The following is a 16588-nucleotide window of genomic DNA, read 5'->3' as shown; positions in this document are numbered from 1 at the left end:
TGATGTCAGAGGTACGGAGCTAGAATATCACAAACACACACAAAGAAAATGGGAGGTATGATGCCAGAACTCATACCTTATGCTGCTCATGCTTCCTGTCTCAGATCCCAGCTTGCATCGCTCCAGCTGGGTGGCAACAATCTGGCGCTCCGCCTCCAGCTCCCGAGTCAGCCTCTCAAACTGGAGCTCCTGCAGGAGAGAGCAGCCACAAATTTTGCATCGACACCTCGCTTGGGGAATCCTTATTTTTTTATCGGAGGATGTATGTTGGGGAGAAATCCGTCTCACGGCCCTCTAGCTTGGCACGGGTATGAGCTGGTGGGTGGTAGACGCTTACTGCAGTATGTAATAAGACAATCAGGCAAAAGTAAGTGTAGCAGTTTAAAACGAAAGCAGATTTTGCTCTTTGCTTCTTCGTTTTTACTCCTCTCCATGAAACATGTTCTGGTTCAATGACACAGATTAAGAGAATGTTTTAATTGTTTATTTCTTTAATACAGTGTATGGCATGCAGAAAGACAGAGCACACACATATACAGTATACAGAGCGAAACACTCAGACCAACACATACACCTGCTTAGTGCTGGTGACCATGCCACCTTAACACATACACCTAATTACCATTAACCAACACCCTGCCATGACTTCCCTATTTAAGCCCCTGCTTGACAGTGAGAAAGGACTTGCCCTGGAGCAAAAGACAGAGAAGGACCAGTTCTGACTCCCTTCTCCCTGGTGCCTCACCCAGCCCAAGAGTTTCATAAATAAGAGTATTGAATCCCGAAATTCCGAATCAGTGTCTTCTTGTCCCAAAACTAGGAAAGAACATCTGTCACAGTGTCTGTCCAAATCAGTTCTATAAATGTTTCCACGGATTGTTTAACCACATTTAATATAAGAAAGCATCCTACCGCAGCTGAAATGATTGTATTCTAGCGATAAATCAAATTCAGAAGTTAGTAATAAGTATAACATGGTAGTCTGTAGATGATGGTACAAAAGTGGTCTGCCATTGCTTTCTTCTATATATGCCTTTTTTATTGTGGGAAGGAACACCTCCTCCAAAAAAAAGGAGAGCATGCAGACTCTATACAGAGCCATATTTAAACATAGATTCTGTACCACAGCCCAAGAGATGTGAAACACTAGCACTACCAGATGCACCACTGCGTCACTTAGATATTACATAAATTACACAAAATTGTTCCTGTAATGAGGGGTGCGGTGGCGCAGGGGGTTGGACCACAGTTCTGCTCTCCGGTGGGTCTGGGGTTCGAGTCCCGCTTGGGGTGCCTTGTGACGGACTGGCGTCCCGTCCTGGGTGTGTCCCCTCCCCCTCCGGCCTTACGCCCTGTGTTGCCGGGTAGGCTCTGGTTCCCCGCGACCCTGTATGGGACAAGCGGCTTCAGCCAGTGTGTGTGTGTGTGTGTGTGTGTTTCTGTAATTTTGTGTTGAAGCTGTTGACATAATGTGAATGAACATGTTATTGCACAGTGTACTGTATACAGCATAACCTTACTACTGTATGTACACATACATTGTCTGACTATATACCCAGAAAATCCCCAAGTTAAAGATAGTGTGCATGTTTGGTATATTTACAGTTATACTGGACCCATACCAAAAGGACCTTTCTTTTTCCCTATTACTGTTTGAATTTATACTGTTTACTGTCGTCTCAATTCAATGCTACAGTCAAGACTTGCACTGTGTAATCCATGCTGAGTAAATCATTGCAAGATCAGAGCAGTGTTCAGCAATGTAAAAAGCAATATATGAATTTCCATTGTCAGAAAAAAATTCAGTACAATGCTGCAAATGGAAAAAAAAAAAATGACCAGATAGTAGATATGATGTAAGAAAATCCCAAGTCCTTGTTACTGTGGAACAAATCACACACACACAGTTTCAGAACCGCTTGTCCCATACAGGGTCGCAGGGAACTGGAGCCTACCCGGTAACACAGGGCGTAAGGCCGGAGGGGGAGGGGACACACCCAGGACGGGACGCCAGTCTGTCGCAAGGCACCCCAAGCAGGACTCGAAACCCAGACCCACGGGAGAGCAGGACTGTGGTCCAACCCACTGCACCACCACACCCCACTAGAACAAATCACTTCATATTTAAATGTTTTTTTTTTTACTTGAATGGAAACATGGTTTATAATGGAAATCCAACATGACAAAAAAATTTATTGCCCAACTGTTGAATGAGCTGAAACCTTTCATTTCTGACATGAAAACATTGTAAACACTGTATATTTACATATCCACTGAAATATGATGAATAAAGGTTAAAATAATTTAGGGAAAACTATAATTCCGTAGCAATTAAACAGTAATTGACTGGCAGAGATTTTGATTTGATACATTACGCACTTAAACCAAATTATAGTTTAGCACTGCTGAAAGAGAAATTGTACCCTTGCTGATGGTAAATCGGGAAGGAAATCTCAGACCACCACTCAGAGCTGATAATTGCCTGTTAAAGGCGGGAAAAGAGAGACATTGCTAAGCCGAACAATGCTGGCCAATTAAAGTTAACCGCTTCCTACTGTATGTGACAGGAGTGAAATTAGTTCACTTAGCCTAGCGGTCAAAGACACTCAGTAGAGTAATTCATCCTAAATCCAGACCAGAAATGCATCACATGTTAGTTTTGGCAAGCAGCATGATGGGGAACAATAATGCACTTCCCAATTCAAACACCTCAAGAGGCCATTATCCCAACTCTACAGAGTAAAGGCAGAGTACTTGTCTGGCGCCTGCCACACTTCCAAAAAAAAAAAAAAAATGCACAGAATTATTACCCAGATATCCAAGGCTGAAATTAGAAAGGAGAAATCTGTTCAGACCCTCCTTGGATGTTACTTTATGCCATATTTGGTTTAATAAGGGTCAGCCGGAGACAGGTCGATAGCAAGCGGATCTCACGCCCGTGCAGACTGTACAGCAATGCCGTGGCTATCGATCTCCTCAGAGCTTGTTCAGGGTACAACTGAAATACCCACCCCAGCATCCTGTGGGAAACTGCGTTGCAGATCACACCCCACGCTCCAGGAGTAGCAGAGGGGAGAAAACCATCCACCCCTTCCATGTGCAGCACTCCTGCCAGACTGTAAAGCGCTAGCCCCCAGCAACAGCCAAAGATCTCCAGCTTCCAGTAAGTGTGCCGTGCTATCAATCACTTTTTTCATGAAGATAACCTGGGCGAAACACTGTTAATGAGTTTTAACAGAACTAAGATACACTAAAATAGCCATCCACAAATCTGCCTTTTTATACAGCACACAGAAACTGCACATAAAGTCAACTTTGTCATGATGCGTACCACCTAAGACTGCAAATCTGTAATATTAACAAGATGAGCACGTGAAAGTGCATCAACATTTCCAAGTTAAGATTTTAATGAATCTTAAAATATGGACGTAAAAGTGCAAGAAGGGTACTTTCTGGTTTTTTTTCCCCCTCTTCAAAAAAAGAAGTAACCTGTTTCCCCTTGAGAAAATTACAAAAAGAGTGTCATTTACCCGCACATGTACCATGCTCCAAGAAAGGCATCGGTAGGAAACAGTCCAGTTTCTGCCAGTTTTACCATCCCATGATTTACCGCTTCTCGTTGAAGAAGTCCTGTACTCATTAGAGGAACAGTGAGCCCGCTAGTGACTGCCTTCAAGCGGCGAAGAATAGGAGTTCAGCGAGGCACAAAGGTCTCCATGGCAACAGAGAATTTAGACCCCCTTTGGCATTATTTATGCAACATTTCATCACAAAAGGACCCTCCCACCCTCCCGCCTGCCAAATCCTGCCTCTCTCCAATCACTCTTCTGTCTGATCCGCTGTTCCCCACTCCTATTCCTACCGCCATCTGTGCAGCACCCCAACTCCTCCCCCCCAAAAAAAAGGAGGAGGAGGGTGGTTAGAGGTGCCCCGTTGAAGAGCTGTGAGAGTGGCTGAGCATCGCAAGTGTTTCAGGGTAGAAGCGACAAATATACTTTGGCCCTCTGGTGATGTGCCTTTGGTGGGCACGCCAGAGCCGGCCTCACTTTGCACACTGGTGTCCCGAAAGCAGAGCATGCCAAACATTTTACATGCACACAGTTAATAGAGACACGTTAATGTGGCACAGTAAATAAGAAGAATCTGCTGGCAGGGAGGAGGAATAATTACCAGTGTTACAGCTGCCAAGTCTCTGCATCCCGTCTGACTCAGCTCCTGACAGACATTCCCTCCGTATTATTTATTTTGCTGACAAATTATAAAGCAAAAACAATGCTCTGCACTGCAGTGTCTCTGTGTGTCCTTTCTTTTTCTTTTAATTGCAGATTGAGCATTTAGGGAATTCACTGAACATTCTGTGGGACAATGGTGGGTCACTTTACATAAGCCTCTTAATAACCAACAAAAGCAGCATTTTGAAGCTTCATTTATCCGCGGCAAATGAAAACCGAGAGGGACACTAACCCTCTGCTCTCAGGCAGGTTATTCCCTTGTCTTTCATGCATACAAAGTACTCCTGCTGACAACCCCCACCCCCCACCCGCCTACTAGGTCTCCTCTGTTTACCGAAGTGACAGAGAGCGCTGAGGGAGCACAAGCGTTGGGCTGTTCTGTCACTGCCCAGTGGAGGTCAGGTGGATGTTCCACTCTGGCAGAGACCACAAGACACCCCTTGTCCCCAGGAAGAAAAAAAAAAAAAAAAAACTCACTAGGCAGTCTGATGGATTCATATATACAGGAAAAAGATGTGCCTTTATTTCCCCTGTGTATGAGCAGTAGCTGAAGTACTTAGCTTTCAGCAATTGCCCAAATGTGTGAACCAATGAAATGCAAAACAGCAGCATATCTGAATAGTCTTCCGTACTGTAAAACCTCTACAACAATGTTAATAGTAATTTACAGTTTATTTTACCCCATCTTTTGCTATACTATAACAGGGTATTTTTATGGTATTTTTATGATAAATCCATCCATCCATCCATCCATCCATCACTGACAACAATTTCTTTGTGCAGGGTCTCAGTGGTCAAGAGCCTATCCTGGAAGCATAGAGTGTGAGATAGGGTAATCCCTAGACAGGACCCCAACCCATCACTGTGCAAAAATTCACAATCTCTAAGTTAAACGCACACTACAGTCAATTTTGGGTCACCAGTGCACCTGAAACACCTGTCTTTGGGCTGTAGAAGGAAATCAGAACATCTGGAGGAAAATCACACAAACACTACGAAAATATGTGAACTCCACACAGACTGAAATAGATTCAGAGCAATGCCCAAACTCAAATGATCTCATCTTCTCATTCATCTTAATTATCTCATCTTTAACTTTTTTATATAAGTTGAGTTTACATAAATGCAGATCCTGCTTCACAGTTCAGTTCTGCAATACCCTACACTGTATTCCATCATCAAAGCCTCAGCTATTAATTATTTATGATTTAAATTCTTGAAGTATTACCAGCTCCCAAGAAGACAAAATTGAAAAGACAGGCCACAGTGGTACCTGTATAAACCTGTACACATCAAAGAACTTGGTGAGTCAAGAGTGCTTGTGTCTACTGTTACTCTTGTCCCACTTGTCAGTTCCAGTCATTTAACTAAGCTTAATTTCCATTCACTCATCACGTTAGCAGATGTGAACCGCTGATGTGAATGAAAATTTTTACAATCTTACCTGATAGGTACACCAGGAGCAGGATGAAGACTTGGAGCGATTGTAAATTGCAGCAGAAACACTTCTTTCAACCAAGAGCACAATGTGGGTGTTGCCAGCATATGTTTCATGTGCTCATGCCTTGGGGATCCGAGGACCATGGTTAGGTTGAGCAGGTGGGTATGTGGCCACATATATGGTATATAGAATGTCACAATCCAACCCCAACAGCCCTTTCCATTTGTATTTTCTGACTTTGGAGATCTTAAACAGCCTGTCCCAATATGCCCCTGACCCCTTCTCTTACTCCCCCCACCCTTCCATCTTGCGCCTTCACACAAGCAGCCACCATGCTGAAAGGTGACTCATTTCATTGATGGGAAGTGGGTTATCACGCCCTCCATTTTGGCAGGTTTCTGTGGAAGGCACTGGATAACACATCCCACAATTCTATGCAGTACTGACAACTTGACAGCAGAGCTGAATCGAGAAGCAGACACAGATAATGGGGGGAAGTGCATATTTTGTAAATTAGAGCATTAATGATGTATAATTCATTAGTTTTATCAGTGCATGTACGCTAAAATATTTTGAAGATATGCAGCAATTTATTTGGAAGGAAATGGATACAACAATTCAGTTTGATGTTGCTGATACCCTGCCACGTTTCAAAAATCTTTTTTTTGTATTTTGGTACACATGTTGAACAGAAGTGCTGGATGAGGGGAAAATGGGACAGGCCCTAAGACTCACTCAAAAATGGGATGTTTTAAGATAGGGAGAGAGCAAATTGTGATCGGATCTTGACAGCTAAATAAAGAGTTATGTCTTCCCAGAGTCCTTTAAAATGTGTAACTACTTGATCTTTTTACACATATAGATCTGTCAACAGCAAATAGCTCTTATACTGTATATATACAGTACATACACACACATACATTTGAATTATACACGAGGGGATGATAAACACTGTAAATATATCAACCAGAGGGGCAAGACTGTTTTAGCAGGTTGTTTTTTTCTTTTAGAAGGGCATAAAAAAAGACAATATGAGCCAGAGTGCTAAACTGCATAGCAACAAGTGTGCCTTTATAAATGGACTTGTAGGACTATTTTTGTCCTTGCCAAGTGACACTGTGATCGCTCTGGCCTTATTTGAATATATTTGGCCTGGGTGCTTAGATAATCACGGCAAATTCGGCCCCCAGGGGCAGCACCCCTCCTTTGGAAGTACTGTGCAATATGCAGATGAGGGTCATTCTCAAGAGGGAGTGCAGAGCAACACTTTCATTGACTGCTGGGCCTCCGTTTTGCGATCGCGCTAAGCTTATAACCTCTTTTGTCCAAAGCATGACGGTTTGCTTATCAGTGACTTGCCCTTTTCACATCTGGAAGGTGTATTATGTGCTGGCTTGTGCTGAAAAAGGAGGGCAACCTAGGTAATAATGTTTCAGTAGTCATGGACAAGGTGGCGGTACATGAACATGTTACTGTTACTTTGTGCCTGTAACGTCTGCAAGTTTCTATGTCAACAACAAATCATATACCCCAGGTACAGAGTTATTATTAATTTGTATTTACAGTAGCTGACATCTGTGTCCAAGGTGATTTACAGCACTGGATACACTGCAATAATCTACTTTCAATTATCTATCAACCCACAAAACAGAGCAATGTAACCAACACAAGCACATACACACACAAAAAAAAACAACATCTCAAAACCTGAATTGAAAGGCGTAAAATAGATTTTTCCTTCCCGAGTAGATTTTTTATTCTTTTTTTCTTAACGCAAACGGTCTGTAATAAAAAGGTCCAACTAGAAAGCATTTAGCCTATTTGCGCTATACAATACTGTGTGTGTTGGCGTAAGTGGCAACGTTTTTGATAAATGGAGTCTTTTTTGTAATCTGTCACTTTGAGCTTCAAGTGGGGAAAAAAACAGCACATATAATTGAACAATTAATAATCTCTGCTGGGGGAACTCACTTTCATTATTTGGGCCTGTTGTGGAAAATCTTAAAGAATTCAGAGAAGCTGAAGATTGTGCATTATCGGTGCTCCATGATGAATGGCCTAATTAAGCCATTTCTTAAGTAACGCCTTTTTCCCTCCACCTTGGCTTTCTACTCAGACATTCTGTGGATATAATGGCCAATTTACCAACACTGAAATAAACAGACAGGGCTGGCCAAACACATCCTTCCTCTTGCCAAGACAAAAACCAGCAGTAGCACTGTTCTCTCATTGTCAATCTATAAACAAAAGGTCCCGAATTAACTAGCACAAAGAAGTGTATTAAATAACAGCAATAACACTCAGTGTAAACACTATATGTGGATGAAGCAGAAACATCACACTCAAATAAGGAAAATCAAAGAAATTTACTAAAACAAATACATAGAAATGCCTCTGTTCAGCAGTAATGAAATGTGCTTGTTATCAACTATTTGTGGAACAAATAAACCAACTATAGACAAATCTATAAGGCAAAAGAAATAACTTTGGAGCAGAATAAATAATGTTGAACATCCATTCATTCATGATTAATGACTGCTTATCCAGTGCTGGAACATTGAGGTCTGGGGTCTACTGAAAGCACAGGGCATGAGGCAAGGTATACCATGAATGGGACACCAGTCTATCACAATCCAATCACACACTCATTCACTCCCACATTCACACAATACGAGCAACTTAGAGTCACCAGTTCACCTGAAGTGCATATTTGGACCGTGGGAGGAAACCAGAGTAGAAAAAGGGATGAAAATACAATCTCAACAGAAACTGAAGTGAAATATAAACCCAGGTCTGGACCAAAAGCCCAGGACCTGAGACACCTGCGGAACCCTTTGTGCCATTGTGCTACCCTTAATGTCAAACAGAAATTGTAAGAAGGACAACAGGATCTTTAATAGAAAAAAGAGGAAGACAAAAAAGATAACAAGAACAACAACTTCCTAGGCTATCTACATAAATAAACAAACTAATAAATAAATAAATGGCAATGAACTCTTCTAAGAAGAAACTTTGTTACAGCTAAATGTGACAGTAAAATATACATTGAAAGCAGGTCTGTGCTCTTATAAGAGCAGATTGTGGGTGAACCAAAATACCCCTTTGAAATGTCAGGCATTGATCACCGTTCTGAGTGTTGAAAAAGGAATAGATGACCTTTCACCTGTGTGTGTCACCTAGTGCTGGTCAACACTGGTCACTCAGTCAAGAATTCACTGACATTCAGAAACATTTGTTATTATGGATTAAATAAGATGGGATCCAAGGTGTTTGGACAGCTGAGAAAACAAGTGTCCGACTGTCAAATATAGAAAGGGGACAGTCGAGCAAAATGAGAAATTACAAAATACTGTTGAAGATGATCAGAACAATGTGGGAAGTTTCAGTTCTGGGGTGAAAGGGCAACATATCAGAGCACATCCTTTTTAAAAGTAATAACTTTTTTGTTATTTTGTTGTCCAGCTGATGCTGTTGTATACACCTGAATAAGTTTTTTGGTTTTTTTTAAACCCATTTATATCATTTAATACTACTGTAATTTACTAATCCTTGGTCAACAGTATATGCATAAGTAATTTAGAGTAATTCAGGGTAAGCACCTTCTCAGGGGTCCAACAGTAGGATCCCTCTTGGAACTCAAACTGTAAAGCTAAACAACTAACCAACAAACTAAAAGAAGCCTACTTTTTCCAGTTTCATTCTAAGTGCTTCATGTTACAAAACGTGTCTCCCATGTCCAAAACTTGTTTATTGTTCTTGCAAAAATTTTAGCAAAATGTGTAACAAAGAAAAACAATGTCAGAGATGATGGGTGTTTGTTCTTCACATTTCATTTGGCTTTTTCACAAATAGAAACGTCCATGAATCCTTGGTTACGAGAAACACTTGTATTAGACATGACAGCCAACGTACACATTTATTGTGTAAGGTTGTGCTCTTCATAGCACTTCATTCTCACTTCTTTTGAAATGGAGTGAAAAGACACTGAAGTGTGGGTCCAATTTGCTGCTCAGATCGGTCTGTATTGGTTTCAGTGTCTGCGCAGCATGTCAATAGTTTTGCAGGGCTTGAAGGGTACACTTTTCATGTCTGATCAAACGTAAACTGATTTACCTCAGCACTGCAGATGTCATCTAAAGCATTTTACCAGCATGTGATGAAAAGCTAAGAATTTGGCCAAGTTTCACTAGGTGGAGTTTTATAATGAAAGCATGTCATGGAAAGACTGCTTCCAATGAATTTAAATCTGGAGGAATTGGTATGCCAAATGATCCAAAATATATTTCATAAAAAATCCATGTGTGATGTGCTTTTTACATCTATCACATACACCCTGGCTTCCCATAGAGGTATATCCTGCCTTATGCCCAATGTTCCCATGATACACTCTGGATCACTGGATCCTTAGAATTTCGGTTATGATAGTGAACGAGAGAGTCACTATCACATAGAAATCGCACAAATATTCAAAAGAGCAATATTGGCATGCTGATTAGCATCAAGTAATTCTCAAAGGTACCGGCAACAATGGTCTGTGTGTTCTGCTCGTCATAATATGTTCATTCAATCAGGTCACAAGGTGGTATATTAGCAAATTCTTACCAAATGTTTTCAGGTTCAGACCCAAGGAAGGAAACTGCATTTTTCCTCAGTTTTCCTCAGCTTCTTCATTAAAAAATTAATGGGGTATATTTAATTACCAAAGTTAAGACAAAAAAGGTCAATGTTCTCAACGAGATAGATGTACTAATATTTTAATCATTCTTCTTGCCATTTTCACTGGCTTAAAAATAAAGAACGTAGAGCAGTACAATGGTTTACTGCCTAAAGCTATGTTATAAAATTTATGTACCTGTAACAAAGTCCATTGACCCAAAATCTGGGTTTTACAGTGACTGACAGATTGCCATAAAGATTAATATTAAAAAAAGAAACAAGATTTATATTGCCTTGGCTTACTGCATAATAACATTGACCAATAGAGGGAAATACATGGATACAAATTTCATCAGCCAAGTCAGAAACACTAAATAAGATGACTAAATTTTTCATGATATTTGATGGTTGCGACCTTGCTCCCCTATATCATAAATTTTCCTTACGTCTGACACTAAAAAATCAAACTGGGAGCCATAGCCTTGATATTTTGTCTGTTATTTAAAGTTGAGAACAAATGTATCTTCAACATTCAATGTCATTCTGTTAAGATAAATGGAATTAAAGCCTCAATACTCCTATAAGCATTAAATAAAATTAGCCTTTTGGGGTTTTGAGTCCAGCGAAAGGTATATTTCTTACACTTTTGTGCTGTATATACATACATACATACATACATACATAAATACATACATACATAGTTATATATACCACTCCCTCAAGAAGCCTGTTTCAGAAAGACCTGCACGAAAGCCGCAGTGAGGACATCAGTGCAGTAAGCTTTAGAATGATGCACTAATAAGAAAAATACAGTCAGCAGGAGAGATGATACTGGTTTCCTGCTGTTCTGTTTCATTCAGTCTCAAGACAACATGTACAACATGTACAGAATTACCAGTGTACTCCAGAGAATTTCTAATTACATCCATACAAAGTACATAAAGTAAGGAATTGCTATGAGTACATGGCTCTTCCATGGCAAACTTAACAGCACTAGTTGCATAATCTAAGATATGAAATTCCCTTTGCACTAACAGAGTTCTTTGTCCTAATTTTGAATGGGCTTTTACAAGAACCTTTCGAGGAGAGAAAAATGGGATAGATGTAAAAAATGGCACGAGTCTTTAGGCTACTGTTGTACCTAACAAGTTGGTGCAATTAAAATTGTTGTAAGTTATAGTAACTTTCCTTCATATCTGTTGCAATACTGATACATTTGTCTATTACTTGCTGAAATATCTTCACAAACATCCGTCTCAACCTCTTTCAAAATTCACACTGCTGAACGTGACATCTATAACAGCTTCACTTAAAAACATTCCCATGCAATGTGAAGATACAACAGACGTCCAGAGATATGGACATGTTTGAGAAAGGAAAATTAGGCGACTATCAGAATTTCATGTTATCTCTGATTCATAGTGTGCCACAGTGCATCATGGGATGGTGGGGTTCTTCCAGTTGCATTCTCAATATCTGCAATGACGTTAACTTTGGTGCATACCATGCAATGAACTGGTGTCATGTTTGGGTGTACTTCCTCCTCTCTGCTTTGCACTCAGTAATTCCAGCATAAGCACCAGGACCCTGACCAGGACAAGTGGTTAACAAAAGCAAACGTGAGAAATTTGCATACTGAACAAATTTCTGTGCTCATATTTGCTATTATTTTTATACAGTTTTTTTTTTTTTTTTTTTTTTTACATTTGAGGACATCTTGTCTATAGAACTACCGTGTAGCATTTAGCTGTCACCTTTGTCCAAGGTACACTACACTAAACTCCTGTCAATCATTCACAAATCTATAACAACAGTAATGTAACACACGCATTCACAAGGCAAAAGAGGTGTCAATGCAAAGCTAAAACAGAGAAGAAAAAGCAAAAATATCAAACCAAAATCTCAAGCTCTTAAGGATAGTAATCGAACTGCCATAATAAATTGCTGCTCATCATATGTTCACCCACCAAATCATTTAACAGAACATCTTACAGTCGTGGTGTTAAAGGCCAAGTTTGAGCAGGTCAGCAGCAGATAACTATTTTGGGATTTTAACCCTTGTCTTAGAGGAGCCCTGTGTATACTGGATTTTGTTCCATGTGAACTATGAATTAAGTTTGCTTGATTGAGCTGTTCACTGAAATCCTTCTTCAATCTAAAATGGTAAAATCAAACCCACTGGCAGTTTTAATTTTCAAACCATTTTTTTTTTTTTTTTTTTGGACAAATGTCAATGGCAGTGAAAAATGTCAGAAAATACTGTGAATTTCCTAATTTTCTAATACTCCAATGGATATTCTGAGTATCTTTATTTCAGTTACATAGTTGTTACAATAATTACATATTTAAGTATTGAAATGCTAAGAACAGTTCATTAACTAAGGAACTGAGGCACTGATTTATTCAGTTTTGTGTGTTCTGAGCAATGAAATAGAAAATATTTCTGATAACATTTTTTCCTAAAATTACTTATTTTCATGCACCTTATAATATAGAGCAATTACTATGTAAGTTTGTGAGCTGGTTGACTACTTTTGACTACTTTGGTTTATACAATGACTGAAAGGTAAAGATTTATGCTATTTCTTAGGACAGCTGGCTTATGCAATTGAGCTACTGAAATACAACAGAAAAAAAAATACAAAGTCCTTGTTAATGTGTACATTTAAACAGTGATTGGCATTGAAATGTACATGTTGTGTCAAAGATGAAAAGGTGTACTGCCCTTTCTCCTCCTCTATTTGTTTGTGTGAATGAAGTGCTCCAGTATATTTCAATAGCTATACTGGCATTTATTCATTATTTGCAGGGTTCACCTAAATGGAATATTGGCCCTCACTTCTTCACTGCTCCACTTGACTGACTGCAGTTGTAAATAGCTGATGGTATTCATAATGGAATATCATTTTTACTCACTTTAGTTGGCCCAATCATGAACACCTATGTTATGTAAGAGAGTTAAATGAAAAGTAAAACCTTAACCTCCATAACACTTGTTTCAATGATATTTTAATCAATGGAACATGAAAATAATGCTTTAACTGACCTCTTTTATTCACTGTAATTACTTTCCTACATAGTCACCACCATTTGCCACATATTTTCCCAATAATGGAGAAGTTTTGAAACTTCTGAGCATCACATTGCAACTCTTCAAACTTTGAAAGGCCCAATAAGAAGAGTTCGGAAGCAGAAGAAGGAAATTTTGCAACACTAAGACTCACACAACACAAACTTGAAGGAATAACTTCGTAGGCAGCAGTTTGACTCAAATGAAGAGGTGGACAGGACTGTGAGGACCTAGTTGAAGAGAAAGTGTGCAGTTCTTTTGTGACAGTTTTCAAAAAACTTGTCCATTGTTGGCAAAGTAAAAAAAGAAAGACAGGCAATGTAAGAGCTCAGTTCAAGCATTATTTTAGTGTTTCATTCCTTCCTTTTCCTTTCAGGAAAAAGTTATGGAGGTCGAGGCCACATGCAGGAAAAGTTAAATAAATATCATTTAACAGTTCTGCCACAGACGACCCAGTGAAAGGTATTGTGTCTTCATGTTTATGCCTTGTGCTCCAACAAAGCAGAAGGTGTTTTTCTATACCATATAGATAAAGTATCATTTACTTTTGAGCTGATTCCTGTGCTATGAATTCTGTAACAGCAGCGTTATTTGTGGTTTTTGAATCACATCCCAATTCTCCTCTCTGGAATCTGATTCATGATAGATAATGGACAGAATGGATAATTGGCACTTAAAATCGCAGTTTTCAAGGATTAAACATGCGAGCCAGGGATTTGCACAATGGCATATGAAGTGTAAAGAAAGGGATTATGTTGGTTAGGCTTTCTTTTCTATGAAATCGGGAAACAGAACCAAAATTTTTTGCAAAAGAGGGAAATATATGAGTGATGCATTTGTCCTCATGTGAACGTGAAAGGTTTGGTTTGCCTTGGTATAATTTGTTATTCAAAAACCTGCAATTTGGACGAGGGACACAATAATTACGGTGTCACTCATTCTGCATGCCAGACACCTTTTGTGTCTTGTTACAGTAAGCAGGAAAAGAGGATCTCAACGACCAATGTGATGTGCACTGTAACACACGGGATAACAATCCGAAAATAAATGAACACAAACAATGTTTTGTCGGTGGCATCAGAATACACCTACTGAATATCTTACTTTAAACCGTCAGCGGCAATTAACAAAATGAATCTAATCCTAGGGAGTTTCTGTCTTTACCTCCTACTGTCTCAGATGCAGTACATAGGCCGTTGTGCCAGGAAATACTGTACATGCATAAAAAGGTTATTTTTTTTGTCTCTGTTACTGAGCTCTTGGGAAACTCATTGTTGACTCCTTCATCTAGCTGGGCCGAAGAAGCACAGCTTTTGAAACGCATCCAACCTGCGGGTGGTTTGAAGGGCTTCCCTGAGAGGGGGAAACACGCCTGAGTCACTTCCATGGGTGCGCACGAGGCCGAGTGTGGGAGGTGCGCTTTTGCTTTCTGGTCCAAAGTTAATTTTTTTTTTCCTTTTGCAGTGTGGCACTGTCTGCACCTGGGGGAGCCAGTGCAGGGGGACCCCGGTTCAAATGTGCGTTATAAGAAAAATCCACGTGCATTAATGTTTTATGAGTGATGGGTTCCTCAAGAAAAAAAATTGAGTATACGAATGAATAAGAGGGCTAAAAAGTCCTAAGATCCTCTCAGCTGCCTTTTCCCACATCAACTTAACTCTATTCACAGCAGGCAGCTGTTTCCCAGCAAAGAAGGAATTGGTCTTTTAAGGATCCTGGTGCAGAAGAGTACTGTGTTGCCATGTATTATTGAAAAGGCATCATAATACAGCAAGAAATTCCTGCCTGACATAATACTGATCTCATTTCATCCTGTTATGAAGTCAAAGACATTTTTTCTTTCAGTCAAAACTCTTAAATTCAGGAATGTAACAAACTGCCGGGTTTTGGGAGGGGCAAAAATAGGAGTTCTCAAAGGAGTTGTGCATAAATACTACAGATACAAATTAAGGTTCTGTGAACAATGGGGACATACCTAGGCCTATGCTGTAAAGACAGTGACGGCTCAGCTGCAAATGATGTTTTCTAATAGGAACAAATATGAATGCTGGCACTCAAAATTTTATTTATTCATCAGTTCCACACAATTTCCTTGTAAAATATCTCCCCCAAAGCATTTAACACATTTTTTTTCATAGCAGTATTTCCACACAGCTTGGAGCAGTGTCGAAGTTTTAAGACACTTTCTTCTAACAGCGTAGAAGAGGACCAGTGGTGATATTCCAGCAGCCACTTTGGTCTATCCCCTCCTGTCAGCTCAGTCTTTGGCAGCCTTCCTAGGTTTTCTAGTCCCACAAAAACAAAAGTCGTTTCAGACTGTGGCCATTGCCAAGAAAAAAACCCAGGGAACAAAGCAATATATGTAAATAAATATATATTTTTCCCCTACGCAAAACACATGCCATCAGAAACAAATCAGCGCATTAAAAGAGCGACAAATTAAATATTCCTTTTTATCGGAAAATGGGTAACAAAACAGCAGCAAATAAACAGATGCACTGCCAAGTGTGGGAGATGAACATGACAACATCGCCGGAGAGCACTTGACGGGTGCTCTTTGAAGCACGTGCACCAGCTCGCCTCAGAAAAAGAGTGCAAGGAGCACGGTACAGCGCAGTAATGCATGGCAGAGCACGAAGAGGACAGGAGGATGTGTGCGCCCTGGCTGAAGAGGGACATCCTCATTTCCATCACCTTGTGTTTCTCACACACGTCTTCCTGCTCGCATGCCGTATCCATTTTAATAGTCTTTGCAAGTAAATGTGCAGTTCGCCCATAACTGCACCATGAATGACATATTTTACACAAGGATAGTTCGCCCCATTCATTTTAAAGACAGTTTTTGAGTTCATTAAAAAAAGAAAAATAAATCATCTTGAAAACTCCCTCCGGTTTCACAAAGTTTCCATGTGTGTATTAGTACAAAAAGGAGGCCATATAGCTGTATGTGTGACACTTGCATTGCTTCACTTATCCTCCAGGTTGCATGGGTCCTCCAACAAAACAAAGTAAACTAAGTTCATAGGTGCTGGGAACTGATGTAGATTAGGGCACCTGCTACTGAAGATAACAAACATTTCATTTTATATCAGTCCTAGTTCCCTGGCCTGACTTTCGCTCAGGTTTGGATTTAATGTAACGCAAAGCCCAAGCCTTTGACATTCACCTTCTTTCTAACAATATAATGGT

At 39.9% G+C, this 16588-nt stretch overlaps 1 protein-coding gene across 2 annotated transcripts in view; it reads right to left on the bottom strand.

Moving 5' to 3' along the window:
• The window catches only part of LOC108935566 (catenin delta-2-like), a 274279-nt gene that overhangs the window by 189128 nt on the left and 68563 nt on the right, over positions 1 to 16588 (bottom strand). For both annotated transcript variants that reach the window (XM_018754302.2, XM_018754303.2), the window contains exon 3: positions 77 to 189. In XM_018754302.2, coding sequence (XP_018609818.1) covers positions 77 to 189 — 113 coding nt within the window. The remainder of the gene's footprint in view (positions 1 to 76; positions 190 to 16588) is intronic.

Source organism: Scleropages formosus, chromosome 9 (genome assembly GCF_900964775.1).
Source record: "Scleropages formosus chromosome 9, fSclFor1.1, whole genome shotgun sequence".
NCBI classification, from domain to species: domain Eukaryota; kingdom Metazoa; phylum Chordata; class Actinopteri; order Osteoglossiformes; family Osteoglossidae; genus Scleropages; species Scleropages formosus.
The sequence above is the reverse complement of the archived record's forward strand: the minus strand, read 5'-3'. Positions and strand labels throughout refer to the sequence as shown.